The sequence below is a fragment of the Homarus americanus genome, unplaced genomic scaffold, assembly GCF_018991925.1.
Source record: "Homarus americanus isolate GMGI-L3 unplaced genomic scaffold, GMGI_Hamer_2.0 scaffold9748, whole genome shotgun sequence".
Classification (NCBI taxonomy): domain Eukaryota; kingdom Metazoa; phylum Arthropoda; class Malacostraca; order Decapoda; family Nephropidae; genus Homarus; species Homarus americanus.
The window spans coordinates 436,872-455,334 of record NW_024738697.1 but is presented as its reverse complement, the minus strand read 5'-3'; the positions used below and the strand labels follow the sequence as shown (position 1 = coordinate 455,334).

The 18,463-nt window shown below is 42.9% G+C and overlaps 1 protein-coding gene across 15 annotated transcripts in view; it reads right to left on the bottom strand.

Annotated features, from left to right (window-relative positions):
- The window catches only part of LOC121874326 (gamma-aminobutyric acid receptor subunit beta-like), a 105,921-nt gene that overhangs the window by 14,260 nt on the left and 73,198 nt on the right, over positions 1–18,463 (bottom strand). For all 15 annotated transcript variants that reach the window (XM_042378448.1, XM_042378439.1, XM_042378433.1 and 12 more), the window contains 2 exons: positions 9,522–9,677; positions 6,683–6,834 (listed from right to left, as the gene is read on the bottom strand). In XM_042378448.1, coding sequence (XP_042234382.1) covers positions 6,683–6,834; positions 9,522–9,677 — 308 coding nt within the window. The remainder of the gene's footprint in view (positions 1–6,682; positions 6,835–9,521; positions 9,678–18,463) is intronic.

The window sequence follows — 18,463 nt, the reverse complement described above, 5'->3', positions numbered from 1 at the left end:
AAGAAAAGATAAGAAAGAACTAAGATACATGTAAGGAAGGAAAGTGTTTATGAAAGAGGAAATAATGAAGAAAAAAGGAAAAAAAGTAATGGAAGAGGAAGGAAGGAGAGAGAGAAGCAAGAGGAATCCTTCACATAAGAAATCCTACCAACAGAAGGACTTTACTCTCGTCTGGTAATGAGTAACTAACACAGATTCAAAAACTTCATACCATTGGAAGGATTTAAAGCCATTCTTGTTGTATATAAATCACTAAATCCTCTCTCATAATCTCCACACCTGAGGCGATTTGAGGCAATTAACACGAACCTAGAAACTTGGTATTTACACTTTTGGCGAATAATTAACGTAAATATCCTGTAAATCGCCACAGTTGAGGCGATTTACACGAATCTAGAAACCAAATATTTACACTTTCGTTGTAAAAATCCCCAATAAGCAACACAGGACGACCACGTTTATAACCTTGCATCCTGTAATTCGGCAAATCCAGCTCGCTCAGTTTGCACTTAACTCGGCAAATAGGCAAGTTTGGCGCCTCAGGGGAGCGTGAGGGAGGGGAAGGTGGGGAGAGGAAGGTGGAGGGAAGGTGAGGGAGGTGGAGGGAGGAGGTGAGGGAGGTGAGGGAAGGTGGAGGGAGGTGAGGTGGGGGAGGTGGGGGAGGTGGTGAGGTGAGGTGGGGGAGGCGAAGGTGAGGAGGTGGTGAGGTGAGGGAGGAGGGGAGGTGAGGGTGGGGGAGAGAAGGTGAGGAGGTGGGGGTGTGTGGGAGGTGGGGAGGGGAAGGATTTGGATTGATAACTGAGGTGAATTCTTATGTATGTTTTTGTTTTAAAATTTTACAGTGAAATATGTCGAATGTCCATCACACACACACACACACACACACACACACACACACACACACACATACACACACCTCCCATCAGCTGTAATGTTAATGTGTTTAAGTTCCAATCACAATTAGTGTAGTATTTTGCCGTAAAGATTGGGTTGTTTATCATTAAGCTAATCACTCAGAGATTGGTTACCATTAAACTGCTCTCTCCATGATTGGTTTGATAATATTACTAGTCTTTTAAGGATTGGGATGGCGTTAAATTGTTCCTATAAAGATTAGATTTGTCATTGACCTGATTGTGTAACGATTGGTTCAGCACTAAATTAATCCCCCAATTATAGGTTAGGTTAGGTATTGTAACTATGTGTCAAGTATATGCGTGTGTGTGTGTGTGTGTGTGTGTTTGTGTGTGTGTACGTGATGGTCAGCATCCTCGCCTCGCTAGCGAGCGGACCCGAGTTCGATCCCCGGGCAGGGTGAAACTATGGGCAAGTTTCTTTACGCCATTTGCCTCTGTCTACCCAGCCGTAATTGGAAACCTGGATGTTAATCGATTTGCGGATCGTATTCTGGGGTAATGGTTAGCCAGTGCAGTTAGCGAATTGTCCGGTCTTCTCGGACTATTCCTTGACACTGGGTCATGCAGCTCGTTACCTTAGGGTGTTGTTGTTGTGTTGGCGACAGCTTCTACACCTTAAACAAATTCACGCCTAGGAGGCCCTTGGGCCGGCCATCCTCGAGTTCGAGGGGCTTCCATTATGTGTGTGTGTGTGTGTGTGTGTGCGTATAATATGTATGTGTGTGTGCGTATAATATGTTTGTATGTATGTATGTATGTATGTATGTATGTATGTGTGTGTGTGCATGTGTAGCCACCTCAAGCAAACCAGGGCTATACTGGTATTACTGATCAATCAGACATATACAGGTATACACAGGTATATACACCAATGTAAACAAGTATAGTAAGTAGTGATATACAGTTGTCTGATTGGCAACACTGGGAAGAAGAATTTTAGAGCGGGGTCATGTTGGGGATCTGGCAGCACTGCTTTCACCCGGCTCTCTCTATTCTGTGTCTCTGTGAGGTGTTCCCCTTGAATGGTGGTTGTGATGGTGGTAGTTGTGGTAGTGGTGCTGATGGAGGTAGTGGTAATGGTGGTAGTGTCAGTAGCGGTGGTAGTGTCAGTAGCGGTGGTGGTGGTGATTGTGATGGTGGTGGTATTGGTGGTGATGGTGGTAGTGGTGGTGTTGGTACAACTTGTGATAGTGGTAGTAGTGTTAGTAGAGGTTGTGGTGGTGATAGTGTTGGTTGTAGTGGTAATGGAAGTAGTAGTATTGGCAGTAATGGTGTTAGTGGTGGCAGTAAAGGTGGTAGTAATGGCAGCGATAGTGGTGGTAATAGTTGTTGTAATGGTGGTAGTAGTGGTGGTAATGTGACATTTTCAATCTTCCAACCTAAACAACTTAGACGAAACAGTGTACCAGGTGTCAATAACGTGTTCCCTATCCTGAGAGAGAGAGAGAGAGAGAGAGAGAGAGAGAGGCCTTGGTATCCTCACTACAGCATCACCGCCAAAATAAATCCTCCCACTGTCATAAACTGCCAACGAATGCAGGGGTCTCAAACCTTACCCTCAAAGGATCGTAAATCAGTCTTGTTTCTTTCCTGACTAAGAGGCGAAACAAACCACTTCTATCTACAACAGTTTCAGTACACACAAAATCTTAAACTGTACTCTAAGCTTCAGGTTTTTTTTGTGTGTGTGTAGTTGTAAGTGAGACAGTCATATGCCAGTTATATTTCCACTTAAGATCATTTTTTATCGTGAGAGCATCTGAGAATTCTCGTCTCCATCCCTGCAAGGAAACCGACCAGCTGTGACATAGATCTGGGTGGGTCCTGATTCTTAAAGGGGCCGTAAGTTCGAGATTTCTCTTAACTGTAGATGTAACGGTGTATCTGATTGGTTGACAGGTGCAAAATTATTAAAGGAGGTATCTGATTGGTTGACTTGTGCTAAATTATTAAAGGATGTATCTGATTGGTTGAACTGGTGCTAAATTATTAAAGGATGTATCTGATTGGTTGACAGGTGCAAAATTATTAAAGGATGTATCTGAAAGGTTGTATCTGATTGGTGCAAAATTATGTAAAGTGCATATCTGATTGGTTGACTTGTGCTAAACTACTAAGATAACGTCCAATAATGTCATCAAAAATACACTTGATATTCTACCTTAACTCGATTCGCTCACTCGGTATCAAAATCTACCTTAAATCATTCACTCAGCATCACAATCTACCTTAAATCATTCACTCAGCATCACAATCTACCTTAAATCATTCACTCAGCATCACAATCTACCTTAAATCATTCACTCAGCATCACAATCTACCTTAAATCATTCACTCAGCATCACAATCTACCTTAACTAGACACATTCACTCAGACTCCCTCAACATCCCTTGAGAATCGAGAGTATTTAGTAGAAATTATTTTCCCTACTAATAGAATTTTAACTTAAGATTAAAATACATAAATTGAAAGCCTAAGAGCACTGTTATATACACATTCGATCATATAAACTACGATAGGTAGACTTGTCGAGCTCAGGCAATCACGGTGTTATTGATGCGGGATAATTTGACCCTAACCAATTACCTCTCGTTATTATGACCCCCCCTTCCTTATGTGCTTCATCAATAACACGATCTATATGTTATTAATTCCCTTGTTATGTGATTGTGTGAGTGGGTGACTGTAACTGACTGGGTGGGTGACTGTAACTGACTGGGTGGGTGACTGGAAGACTCTGTAACTGACTGGGTGGGTGACTGTAACTGACTGGGTGGGTGACTGTAACTGACTGAATGGGTGACTGGAAGACTCTGTAACTGACTGGGTGGGTGACTGGAAGACTCTGTAACTGACTCGGTGGGTGACTGTAACTGGAAAAGTGGAAGTCGGGTGAGATGAAAAGGTCAACCTCACCTGGGTGTTCATATTTCATGTGACCTCTCCTGACAGCCTTACAGTGAGGTGTAGTGAGGTTATGGTGAGGTACAGTGAGGTTACAGTGAGGTGTAGTGAGGTGTAGTGAGGTTACAGTGAGGTGTAGCGAGGTTATGGTGAGGTGTAGTGAGGTTATGGTGAGGTGTAGTGAGGTTATGGTGAGGTACAGTGAGGTTACAGTGAGGTGGTGAGGGTATGGTGAGGGTGTAGTGGGGTTATGGTGGGTGTGAGGTTGTGGTGAGGGTGTGGTGAGGTTATGGGTGAGGTGTGAGGTTATAGTGAGGAGTTATTTATCTTATATTTGGCTCCTTTATGTCTTCTTTTCCTCTCTCATTCATTTTTAATTTCCTCTTATCCCCCCCTCTCTCTCTCTCTCTCTCTCTCTCTCTCTCTCTCTCTCTCTCTCTCTCTCTCCTCCTTCTTCAGCTCACACTTATTCCCCCCTCTCTCTCTCTCTCTCCTCCCCAAGCTCACTTATTGCTCTCTCTCTCTCTCTCTCTCTCCTCTCTCTCTCCTTCTCAAGCTCCACTTATTCTCTTATTTTTCTCCCTCTTACTCTCATTTCAACACACACACACACACACACACACACACACACACACACACACACACACACACACACACACACACACACACACACAGGTGACAGGAGGAGACAAAATTATGTTTAAAAAATTTTGTTAAGGTGTTTTAACTATGAAACTTAGAGGCAATAGTTCTGGTCTCTGGACAGTGTAGGAGGAAAAAATGTGGAAGAAAAAGACAGACAGAGAGACAGAGAGACAGACGGATACGACACACCAATATACACCTCCAGCAAACTTTCCTTAAGTAAAAATTAAGTGGCAACTTGTAAGTGAGATAGAGCCGTCTAAGTTGTGACATTCCTCCCTCCTACTCTCCCCTTTCTCTCACTTCTTCCTTCTCCTCCACCTCTTTCTCTCACTTCTTCCTTCTCCTCCACCTCTTTCTCTCACTTCTTCCTTCTCCTCCACCTCTTTCTCTCACTTCTTCCTTCTCCTCCACCTCTTTCTCTCACTTCTTCCTTCTCCTCCACCTCTTTCTCTACCACTGTGGTAACGCCAATGTCCGTCTTATTACTGTGTCAACATTAACTCGTCACCGTCTTCGCCACAGTGGTACCTTCAGGTGGGTTGTGTCGTAGTGCTTTGGGTCGTTCTGTTACTGTCAACCTAAACATGTCAATATTGGCTACTGAATCACACACAGATGTCCTCAAGGTTACGACCACATGATACACACACACATACACACACACACACACACACACACACACACACACACACGTATACTATTAAAATATAACTAAGGTCTTGGTTAAAATATAATCCAGTTGGTCGACAAGAATTATATAAATCATTTTAAAACATTTTCTCCCATAAGCCTAGAGTTTCAGCTGGTCATATATCCTAGAGATTTATATGCCTATTAGAACACAAATGCCGTAGTTTGTAGGCCTATTAAGACACAAATCCCATAGTTTATAGGCTTAGTGACACATCCCAGAGGTTATAGGCCTAATAAGTTATATTTCAGAGGTTTATAGGCCTATAGTAAGTCATATCCCAGAGGTTTATAGGCCTATAGTAAGTCTTATCCTTGAAATTATAGGCCTATGATAAGATATATTCCAGAGGTTTATAGGCCTATAGTAAGTCATATATCAGAGGCTTATAGGCCTACTAAGTCATATCCAGAGGATATAGACCTATAGTAAGACATATCCAAGATATTGATAGGCCTATTAGGACGTATCCCAGAGGTTATAGGCCTGCAGTAAGCCATAGCCCACAGGTTATAGGTCTATTAAGACACCCCAGAGGTTATAGGCCTATTAAGACATATTCCAGAGGTTATAGGCCTATAGTAAGACATATCCTAGAGGTTCATAGGCCTAGTAAGTCATACCCTAGAGGTTAATAAGCCTATTAAGTTATATCCAAGAGGTTCATAGGCCTAGTATTGATATATTGCCGAGGGATCCATGCTTGGCAAGTATTCTATTCCAGATCTATGTTGTTCATAAGTTCTCGGGGTCACTGAGAGGAGGCCAGTACTGTGTGGGAGGTGTGGAGGTACTGGAGGTGTTGGGGAGCCTGGGGGAGGTGTGGGGGTACTGGAGGTGTTGGGGAAGCCTGGGGGAGGGTGTGGGGGTACTGGAGGTGTTGGGGGAGCCTGGGGAGGTGGGGGCACTGGAGGTGCTGGGGAGCCTGTGGAGAGCTGGGGGAGCCTGGGGGAGGGGGCACTGGAGGTGCTGGGGGTGCTGGGGAGCCTGGGGAGGTGTGGAGGGGGGGAGCCTGGAGGTGTTGGGGACTGGAGGTGTTGGGGGGAGCCTAGGGGAGGTGTGGGGGTACTGGAGGTGTTGGGTGAGCCTGGGGGAGGTGTGGGGGTACTGGAGGTGCTGGGGGAGCCTGGGGGAGGTGTGGGGGTACTGGAGGTGCTGTCATCGTACTCAAGGATTAAATCATTGAACTCGATGGCCACAGCACCCTTGGATAAGTGGCCACTCAAATGGTAACATCCTTCATGGATTAGTGGCCACAGCACCATTGGATAAGTGGGTAACAGCACTCATGGATAAATGCCCGAAGCACCCATGGATAAGTGGCCACATCACCCTTACACAAGTGGCCATAGCACTCTTAGATAAGTAGCCAGACCACCTTTGTTAGTTGGACCTCTAAGCATATGACTTACTAGAATATCTGTATATAGGTCCCAGTAAATCCTCTTAACTGACCTAATTAACCTCTTAAACTGGTGGTCACAGCGCCCGTGAACAACTGAGCCTCGTCGTTGTACTCACTGTCTGCTTGGGGGCGTGGTCAGGATGGTCCTGCGACGCGTGCGAGTGGTCGAGGGTCGCCGTCTTCCGCTGCTCCGCCATCTTCTGGATCGCTAGGATACGATTCTTCCTCATCTGGATTCTTTTCCCCATGTAGCCCACGGCGGCGTATTCTGTAGAGGGGAGATGAGACACGGGTGAGGAGGGGGGCAGGTGGGAGGGATTGGGTGAGAGATGACGAAGAGACAGACACGGAGAGATAGGAGAGAGAGAAGGGGAGACAGTGAGCGAGGAAGAGCCATTGGGTGGTTGAAAGGAGGGTAAGTTGGATCTGTAGGAACAAGACGAGATACAGATCAGAGGCACATGGAATGAAAGCTGAGAGGATTAAGAGACGGCGAAAGTGGGTGAGAGTTTACAAGAGGAAGAGAGGACAAAGGTGAGAGGAAGAGGGAACGCACTGAGAGGCAATTAGGAGAGAGAGGTTGGAAGAACTGGCCGGAGCTTGACGTCAGTGGATCTACACACCTCACAACTACAAGGAAACCAAACATGCACTAAGACACTTCACACAAGAACATAAAACTCCATGTTCCCAGTGACAATAAAACCATTTGAACACTCTCCTCAAACTCCCAATTCTCCTGTAAAAGTAAAGAGATCTTGGGGGATGTCGTTAAGGTTGATCACTGCCCGAGAACAGGTGCATAAGTCACCCTTAACGACCCGGGCGTCTCAACTTCCCGGCCCCACCAATTGAAGATGTGTCAGGGAGGTGTGGCATTATGGGGTGAATGTTAGTGTGACAACGGTGGCAGAGAGGGAGGGTAGGTGGTAGGGACTGAGGGAGAGAGAGAGAGATAGAAGGAGGGAAGGAAAGTATGAAGGTGGGAGGGAGGAATGGAGGGACGGAGGGAGGGCGGTGGCTTCTGACTGGTGGGAGGGAGAGAGGAAGGGTGGCTGGGAAAGGTAGGAAAGGGTGGTAGGGACTGAGGAAAGATAAGTGAGAGGGAGAAAAGAAAGGTATGATGGTAGGGGGGAAGGCGCCACCACCACCACCACCATCACCACCACCACCACCACCATCACCACCATCACCACCACCACCACTATAACCAACACCACTATCACCACCACCACCACTATCACCATCACCACCACCACCACTCTTTTTCTCCATTACCAAAAAAAATGACAAAAAACAAATATGGACGAAATTTCACCTTGTTTTCTCTTGTGTTCCAGTTGTTTACATCTTCTATACATCTATTATATCCTCTTTATGTAAACTGTATAAACATCAAAATAAACTGGAATTATTAAAAAGATATGAAATTGGGTGAAAGTTCGATAATGTTCCTGGACCGAGATATGTAACTGGATCCAAACCCTTATGATAAAAAACTCAGGTTGGTTTAGTTTAAGTTAAAGTTTTGGGTAAATTAGGTTTAGGTTTTAGTTAGATTAGGTTAAGTTCCGAGTTCGATTTCGGCTCCAGGTTTGAGTATTATTTCAACGTTAATTTTCGGCAGTGAGAAAAACCTCCACAAATTTTTAGAATTGAACAAAAGACAAACAAAATCCCAAGACAATTTCCAACAGCAGAGTAATTTCTTGTGTCTTAACAGAAAATATCCCTTGTTAGTCTTCAATTAACGCGACTTGGGAGCTCAAAAAAAAAAATGAAATTCAGAGGAGCAAAAAATATTAGAATCTGTTTTTCTTACGAGTTTCTCCTATTGGTATAGAAAATGAGAGTCTCCTCCTTTAGGGGATTATAAACTCCTTCACAATTATGTAAAGAAAATGGGATTCTAGCTTCCTCCTCTTTCCCCTCACCACTCATTCCCACTCACTGGTCCATCTTATACCTCTCTCTCTCTCTCTCTCTCTCTCTCTCATATTGCAGTTCCTCTCCCTCCGCTATCCTCTCTACATTTATCCATCTCACCTCTCCCACTCCACCTCTCCCACTAATACCTCTCCACTTCTTCCCATTATCTCTACTCCCCTTCCCATTCTAGGTCATATCTCCCCTTTCCACTTCCCTACACAGCCCCCACACAGCTCTACACAGCCCCACTCAGTTCTACACAGCCCCACACAGCTGTACACAGTCCAACACAGCTGTACACCAGTTCTACACAGCCCCACACAGCTGCACACAGCCCCATCCCTCACACAGTCCAACACAGCTGTACACAGCCCCACACAGCACAGCCCCACAGCACACAGCCACAGCTCTGCACAGCCCACACATTTCTCACACAGCCCCACACAGGTCTACACCTCCCACACAGCTCTACATAGCCCCACACAGCTCTACCTCCCCACACAGCTCACACAGCCCTACACAACTCTACACAGCCCCATACAACTCTACATAGCCCCACACAGCTCTACAGCCCCCACACAGCCACCCTACACCCCCACACAGCTCTACACAGCCCACACACAGCTTTACACCTCCCCACACAGCTCACACAGCCCCACACAGCTCTCACACAGCTCCACACAGCTCTACATAGCCCCAGCTGTACACAGCCCCACACAGCTCTACACAGCTCCACATAGCTCTACAGCCCCACACAGCTCTACACAGCCCCATACAACTCTACATAGCCCCACACAGCTCTACACAGCCCCACACAGCTCTACACAGCCCCACACAGCTCTACACAGCCCCACACAGCTCTACACAGCCCCACACACCTTAAAACATCATCCTTAAGGAGGGTGAACTGGAGTCATAAAAAAATGGACTTTAATAGGACTTATTACTAAAACTGGACTTAAATCAGACTCCTCATGAAACTTACTAGACTTGAATAGGACTTACCTGCCATAAAACAAGACTTACCAAGTAGCGAGGCGAACACCATGACGAAACAAGTGCCGAGGTAGACGTCGATGGACTTGACATAAGAAATCTTGGGTAGGGCGGCGTTAGTAGAGGACATGAGGGTAGTCATGGTGAGCACTGTAGTCACCCCTAGGGACACTCGCGCCGGCGTCGCTGTAGGGGTGTAGACGTAGATGTGGGTGTTGACCATAGGAGGTAGACGTTGGCGTGGGCGTTGGGCGTAGATATAGGCGTTAACATGGTCGTAGATGTGAGTGAATACCACCAAGGAAGAGAGGGAGAGAGGAAAGAAAAAAATATATTGTTAGATAAACGTTGTGATGGTTAGTAAGATTATGGTGGTAGTGGTTGTGTGGTGGTGATGGTGGTAGTGTTCACGGTTTGTTGGCTCTAGAGGGTGGTAGTGGCTTGGCTGGGGATACTGGTTGGTGATACTAGTTGGTGATGGTGATGGTAATAGTGGTAGTGAGTGGTGGTAATGGTGGTGGTGATAGTGATAGTGAATGGTGATGTTGGTGATGGTGATGGTAATAGTGGTAGTGAGTGGTGGTAATGGTGGTGGTAATAGTGATAGTGAATGATGGTGTTGGTGGTGATGGTGGTAGTAATAATGATAGTGAATGGTGATGTTGGTGATGGTGATAAAAATAGTGGTAGTGAGTGGTGATCGCGGTGGTGATAGTGGTGGTAGCAGAATGGTCCTCGCTCACGTAGTTAGTGTAGTAGTAGTATTAGCAGTAGTTAGGTATGATTAGGTATCTCTTAATTAGTGGCCGTAGTTACACCTGGCCTAGTTACAGTATATTATTAACATCATGAACCTGAATTAACTCTGTTTTCTCTTATTTAAAGATTACGTTTTGGCGTTAGGGTTTAGTTATGATATTCGTGATAAAGAGACATTGTTTGCTCCACCTAACCTAACCTAACTTAACTCTGTCGTGGTTTATGGTGATTATAAAAGGAAAGTGTCCTGTGGCGTCAGAGTTAGGTGGTAGCTTTTTTGTTAGTCATGATACAAAAGCCTTGTTTATTCTATTTAATGATGTTGTTTGCTGTTGAGTTATGGTGGTAGTTTTTGTTTGTTATTGAGACTAGTGAGAGAAACAGTGGTAGAGTAGTTCACTAGTGCGGTGTCATAATGTAAACAATACAGTCACTTGCACTTATACCTGGTACAGCGACTGGCACGTTTTGTGAGATGTGGCATCACTGTGGAATGCTAATCTATTATTATCCTTAGTCTGACTACTAGTGTGAGGTTCCTTTGTGCCATTCCGGGAGGTTTAATACGATGTAAACAAACACAGAGGTGCCACATCTCACAAAACGCGTCATACACTGTACCAGGTGGAACTGTGGCCGACTGTACCTGGACTCTCAGTTATCCGAACCTTGTTATCATTTTCTTATCTTTACGGTAGAGTCTTGGTGCAACTTCGACGCCATTTTAAGTATGAATATTGAGTAATAAGTTAAGCAATTTAATATATCTTAACAGCTATAATTAGGGGAGGTAATTTGTCATATCCCAGTCTCGCTGAAGCTACACACTCAACCATCACATCCAAAATGGTGTATAAAGTGTGCTGAGACTCTACCGTAACTATAGAAGTCTCATATAACCAGATATATAAGGTGATATAAGGTAGGTGTTTCTGATATAGTCCAGGACCCAAGTTGTGAGTCATCAAGTTTCCTAAGATTAATAATTCTCGTAAGATAAAGATAACTGGATAATTTACGATAAAAACAAAATTATTTCGACACAATTATATTAATGCTGGTTAGTTAATAGATAAAACTATGATTATTTACCCTAACTTGATCTCTTAACTGATGCTAAGTAAACGTATCTAGTTAAGGTAAAAAGATTTTTTAAAAATTCAACTTATTTTCGAAGGTTATTTTGGTGTTTCATATTAAGTCAAACAAGTAAAGACATATTCAGGTACAAGAGCTATTCACCGTAGGAGCTTGTGTGACTCAGTAAACCTCGTCTTGTAGGTCACACGTGTAGGCTTGTGTATTTGTCGGCGAGTAATGAAACATGTCCCAACGTGTCTCGCGCCCTCCTGTTTATATATCTGTTAATAAACGGAACTGACGCTGTTAGGTGACGCTTGATATTATCTGTGTGTGTGTGTGTGTGTGTGTGTGTGTGTGTGTGTGTGTGTGTGTGTGTGTCAGTATATAAACATACACACAAGGACACTGCTCGATGGAATGGAGGAGGGGTGGGTTGGGAGGGTTGCTCGCTAAACAACACACACACACACACACACACACACACACACACACACGCACGCACACACACACACACACACACACACACACACGTGCCTCAGTTGCCAGTAATCCTCAGGTGTTTTATCTAATGGGTGTAGGTATTATGTGTAATATGTGTCGTGGAAACAAACACACCCGCACAATCCTCTCCTCAACACACACACACAAACACACACACACACACACACACACACACACACACACACATAGTAGTCTACCATTACTTACATATATTATATACATATATTAATTGTATATAGAAAATTATATTATTATTATTAATATTAAGAAAGACAGAATTTTATGAAGATTAGAATAACTGGAATTAGATGACAGAAACACGAAGAACAAGAGAGAGAGAGAGAGAGAGAGAGAGGAGGAAGAATGAATGAAGAAGATATAGAGAAAACCGATCTTGAGGAAATAATAATAAGAAAGAAGAGGGAATTTGAAGGAGGAGAAGGAGAAATATGAAGAAAATGGAGAGAAAAAGAAGGAAGAAAAAGGTAAAGAAGAGGAAGAGGAGAGAGAGGAGAGAAAGGTTGACAGTAAACAGAAGATCTCAGTGCTGTCAGCCAGGTGTGAGAGACACTGATGAACAAGAGTGACACGAAAGATTAATGAAGGTTGAGACAGGTAGGTGGTCATTAACACACTGTGATGTCACCTGTCACCTGGGCAACACCGAGTCTCTCTAACTACCTGGATCTGAAACCTAACCTAACCTAACCTAACCTAACCTAATCTAACCTAACCTAACCTCATGATTCTTTAGAACTAACTGAATGTCATCTTAAACACGTATTAAAGAGGTCTCTAGGTTCATATCTATAAAAGGTACCTAAAAAGGGGAGTTATTTTATATTTTAAGGACATAGGCTCCGTGTTGGGTTCATGTTCGTGTGAGTCTTATTCTAACTCACACTGGCATGAGGCTCACTCTGGCGACACCCGAAGGACTCAGTAGACCCAAGCTATGAGACGTCGAGGCTAACACCTTACAACACGGCTTCGAATCCCACTCCGATGATTCTTATTCTTTCCAACATAAAAATTATCAAGATCATTATAGCTGCCATTAGAGGTGCAGCAGCCGAGTTGATATAGCTTTGGTAGCTTATCCTGAGGATTACTGGTCTGCACCCGAGGGAACTCTAATCTATATAACTGTTGGGGAAGTGAAGGCGGTCGAGTACCATGCTGCCCCCTGGTGTACCGAATTCTTAGTAAGCAGTATGTTGTATCCACACTGCCCCATACTCTGATACCGTAGAGGGATAAAACTATATACAGTAAGGGGATGTATTTTTCCGTCAGACAGAATATTGAAGAAAAGACACACAGAGACGTGGTTTGTTGAGGACACACACACACACACACACACACACACACACACACACACACACACACACACACACACACACACACACACACACACACAAAACACCTATGTGTAAAGATAATGCATAAAAAGGTAATATTAATAAGATTAATTGAATGAATAGTGGAGAGAAAGAGAGAATAATTAAGATTTGTGTTTCAATAGTAAGTCTGTGTGAGGAAATACCTGTAGAACCTTTTGGCATTCTAGTCTCACCACAAAGAATATTTAAGGCATTATTAGTATTATTTAAAGTCATGTAAAAGTATATCTCAGGTAAGACACTACTTAAAATACATTTTAGGTAAAAGTAAGACTACATAAAAATAATTTAAGTAAAATTAGGTTACAGGAAAGTACTACTAAAAATTTCAGGGTACTATTTTTTTAAAGGAATAATCTACCTAATATATATTTTAAGTAACAATAGAACTAACAAAACCCAGTCACTTATATTTTAGGCAGCAGCTTGCAGTTGTTTAGAAGTGAAAAATATAAACACTTAAAACATTTTAGGTAATAAATGTTTGGTCAAAGAGTATAATTAACTCCTTGAGTACGATAAGTTAACCTCCTGAGTGAGATAGACAACTTCACCCTTTGAGTACTATGACTTATCCCCTTGAGTAAAAGGTCATCATGCTGAAGGAAAGAGGTCACCATCATCATCATCATCATCATCATCAAGGAGTTAATGATTCATACTTAAGAGGTAAAGTCATCATTCTTAAGGGATTAAGTGTTCGTATTTAGGATTTTAAGTTGTCATATTTAAGGGAGTTGGCCTCGTAATAAAGGGTTTAAGGTATTTTAAGTAACGGAATGAACTGTCAGTGAGTGTGTTTTTAGGATATTTTAAGTACAGAAAAGTTTGTTGAAAGTATAGATAAAGTGTTAAGAGAGTCGAGAGATAAAGTCGATTTTTCACAGTCAGGAAAAAGTAGAGAGAAAGATAATACAGAAAAATACATATATACGAATGAATCAATAGGGGAAAAAACGCCCCCAAAAAATAATATATAGGGAAAAATTACAATAAAGGGAATATCTGGGGAAATTACAGATATCCAACTATCTAAGGGGGGGTGAAAAAAAAAAAATCGACCCCAAGAAATAAAAATGAAAGAAGGAGATTTACTCATTGAATGAAGAGAAACAAACATGGCGAAAGTATATGTTAGTGACTCTATCTCAATATACCTCCCCTCCCCTCCCCCTCCTTCCCCTCCTACCTCCCCTCACCCACCACCCCCCAATAACAGGTGCCTCGAAGAGATGATACGAATCCAGAATAAGCAGAGAAAGGAATAACAATGACGAATGAAGAATCGGAAAACACAAGTGAAAAAAAGACTGAATGAAGTAAATGAATGAATAATGTTTACTTTGAGTTTTGTTTAATACAGCTGTTGAACTCATGGTAAGGAGGAATATGTACTCGAACGATAATACATGAATGCATACACACGAGGATGGCCGGCCCAAGGGTGTAAAAGCTGTCACCAACACAACAACCACACCCTGAGTTAACGAGCTGCATGACCCAGTGTCACGGAATAGCCCGAGAAGATCGGACAACTCGTCAACTGCACTGGCTAACCATTACCCCAGAATACGATCCGTAAATCGATTAACATTCAGGTTCCCAATTACTGCTGGGTAGACAGAGGCAAATGGCGTAAAGAAACTTGCCCATAGTTTCACCCTGCCCGGGGATCGAACCCGGGAGCACGGGATTGCAAGGCGAGCAATCACAGATCACCACGCACACATACATACACTAACACACACACACACACACACACCCTCTTACACATACATATGAACACACACACACACACACACACACACACCTGTAATTACATTGTAGGTCACAGTTATGGACCCAAGGTGGTGATATGAGAGGAGTGGGCAGGGGAGGAGGAGGGACGGAGGGAGGGAGGGAGGAAGGAGGGAGGGAGGGAAGGAAGGAGGGAGGGAGGGAAGGAAGGAGGTAGGAATAAAGGAAGATAGTGAAGCGGAAGAAGGAAGAAAGTGAGTGGAGTGAAAGAGGGAGAAAAAGGGGGAGTGAAAGGGAAGAAGTGAGGGAGAGAAGGAGGGAAAGAGAGGGAATGAGGGGGGTGAAGAGGAAGCGAATGAGTGAGGGAGAGAAGGAGAAAAAGAGAGGGAGAGGGAGTGAAGGGGAGGTAAGGAGGAAACGATATATGATCTATCGTACAAATAATAACAATAATAAAAAACGCAAACAAATGTAACAGCAAAAAGCACAACAAACAAACAGAAAAACAAAGACACAGGAAAAAACGAAGGCAGAAACAAACTCAACAAAACAAAATACAAACAAACAAACAATAAAACACAAGACCAAACAGGCACACAAACACACCAAGAGTTAAATGCTGTTGAGTCTTTTAAAAAAAATATTAATAATAATAATATAATTAAATAAAAAGTTGAACCTAAATTACGTTTTTATTAATAAATTTAAAAGTTTATGTTAAAGAAAAAGTAACAAAAAGAAACACAACTTTAAAGAGCTTTGTTAAGTTGTCTCCAGCGAGGCATTACTCCCATGACGTCGCTAATGACCATCGCGGCTCCAATTACTCCTCGTTAACGACCCTCTTACACTGATAGTTAACAACAGCCTGTACATTTCGTGATGACTCTTTCCTGATTAACCTTTTGTTATGTAATTACCTTCTACTGGTTAATGACACCTAGGTAACTTGTTGTTGTTTTAATGTAACCAGGTGTGTTCATGACCCGATTAAGAAAGATGTTAATACGTGAAGTAAACAAGAACTTCTTCAACCCCGAAATTAATTAAGGTTTTATTTCTGAATTAATTGTGTATAAAATTTCTATCTGTGGTTTGGCAAGTGAGGCAATCTGTTACCGAGAAGCTGGGAAGTGTTATTGACCTGTTTTAGGGCAGAGGGTCAAGGTAGGTCATTCACAGGACCTAGAAAGTGGTATATTGACCTTGTTAAGAGAGGGCCAAGGTAGGTCATTCACAGGACCTAGTAAGTGGTATATTGACCTGTGTTAAGAGGGCCAAGGTAGGTCATTCACAGGACCTGGAAATGGTGTATTGACCTGTTTTGGGGAAAAAGGTCAAGGTAGGTCACTCAAAGGACCTAGAAATTGGTATATTGACCTGTTTTAGGGGAGATGGCTAAGGTAGGTCGTCCTGTGTATATTGACCTGTTTTAGGGCAGAAGGTCAAGGTAGGTCACTCACAGGACCTACTTTAAATGCCAGAACACCCGTGAGGCAGCCTACCAAACTCTCCATCTTTGTAAACCTATTTTAGAAACTTGACTGAAGGTGTTCCATTGAAATTCAGCCGCCTCTCCTCCTTATCTCCGGCAAACTAAGACGAAAGAGAGTCCTGATGATTGCCAATCTCCATAAAATATTAAATTTGCGTTAAAAAAATTGGAAGAGAGAGAATGTGAAAATTCCCGTTAAATTAGTGAAGGGGGAAGAGATTTTTTTTCCCTGATTTTCTTTGTGTGGAGGAAATTATGCATCTGTGTGTGTCTGTTTGAGTGAGTAATGTACTAATCATTTAATTCAAGTAGAAAATATGCCTCAATGAAGAGCGTTCTTTTATATGGTGTCTGTTATTATGCACGCACACACGCACACACACACACACACACACACACACACACACACACACACATATCCCAAGCCCATTCGTCATTAATTTATTTGTTTATTCTCTGATTCACTTATTTACGCAATTTTCGGTTTATTTATCTATTCCCTTGATTATTCGTTTATATCTTTGTGGTTTATTTATCCACCTCATGACGTGAATTACGATTGGGGGAACGAGATGAAAGTGAAACTGTATGTATGTATGTATGTATGTATGTATGTATGTATGTATGTATGTATGTATGTATGTATGTATGTTGGGGAGTAGCGAGCGTATGTGGCAAAGGTAGGAGTGAGGAGGGGAAGGAGGAAGAGGCGATGATGGTGTGAAGGAGGAGGAGGAGGAGGAGGAAACTGATAACTGGAGGAAGATGAGGAAGACAAGAAGGAGAAAGAGAAGGAAGAGAAGGAAGAGCAGCTAACAAGTGAAGAAGAAGAAAGATGAGAAAGAGGAGGGTATGAGGAGGAGGAGAAGGAGAGGGAAGGAACGGAGGGGAGAGGAAGAAGATGAAAAGGAAAACGAAAAATGAAGAAAAAGAGATCAAGGAAGAGACGAATGAGAAATGGAGACATGGAAGGAGAAAGAAGAGGAAATTAATAAAACAGGGATGGAGACACTAAAGACTAAGAGGCAGAGAAAATAGAGAGGAAAAGGAGAAAGATAGAAGGAAGAGGAAGAGGAGGAGAGGAGGAGGAAGAGATGAGGAGGAGGAAGAAGGAGGAGGAGGAAGAGGAAGGAAGAGGAAGAAGAGGAGGAGGAGAGGAGAAGAGGAAGAGGAGGAGGAGGATGGAGGAAGGAAGAAGAGGAGGAGGAAGAAGAGGAGGAGGAGGAAGAAGAGGAAGACGAGGAGGAGGAAGAGGAAGAAGAGGCTCAAGTAGGATAAAAAATGTAGGAACCCACAACCTTCAGCCACAACCCATCACTGAAGTCCGAAAACACTCAAAGGTTCACAGGTTCAATTATATCCCCTCGTAACTAGAGATGTTAAAACTATTCTGACTGTATATTAACTTTAACTGTGTTTATTTTGACTGTGTAACGTTTAATTTGACGAGATTTACCCCCTTGTTCAAGTCAGTTTAAGTGCGATGGCAAGATTGAACTTAGGAACCTTGGGAAGCTTTTTTTTTTTTCTTTGAGGTTAACAATATAAGTAGCGAGACAGACAGTGGTGATCCTACACACTAAGAGGCTGTAGTGTCAGGTCTTCCAGTGAGACGAGCTGCCTGTCATCACAAGCCAGCTCTCCTGTAGTCACTAAAACAATGTCCAGTTTTTATCTTTTTTAAAACTTTCACAGAGAAAAAAATAATGTATTGAGAAGATTCTATAATCATCGTAAAGTTTTCATTATATGTTTCAAATTTTAACTTTTAGAAATATATAAAAAGTTATTTAAATTAATTAAAATTCCGTCGCATTGTCATAGTTTTTGGAGGTTATGGGAGATGACTGAGTGGGTGGAGATAATTGCTGGGTATGAGGCGGAGGTGGCTTGTGCCGTGTCGTAAGCTCAGAACACCACAAGACAAGCCGGTACAGCCATGGAGTATTGTCCTTGAGCGTGAGACAATCTTGCAGGCTTGTTCTATTGCAGAC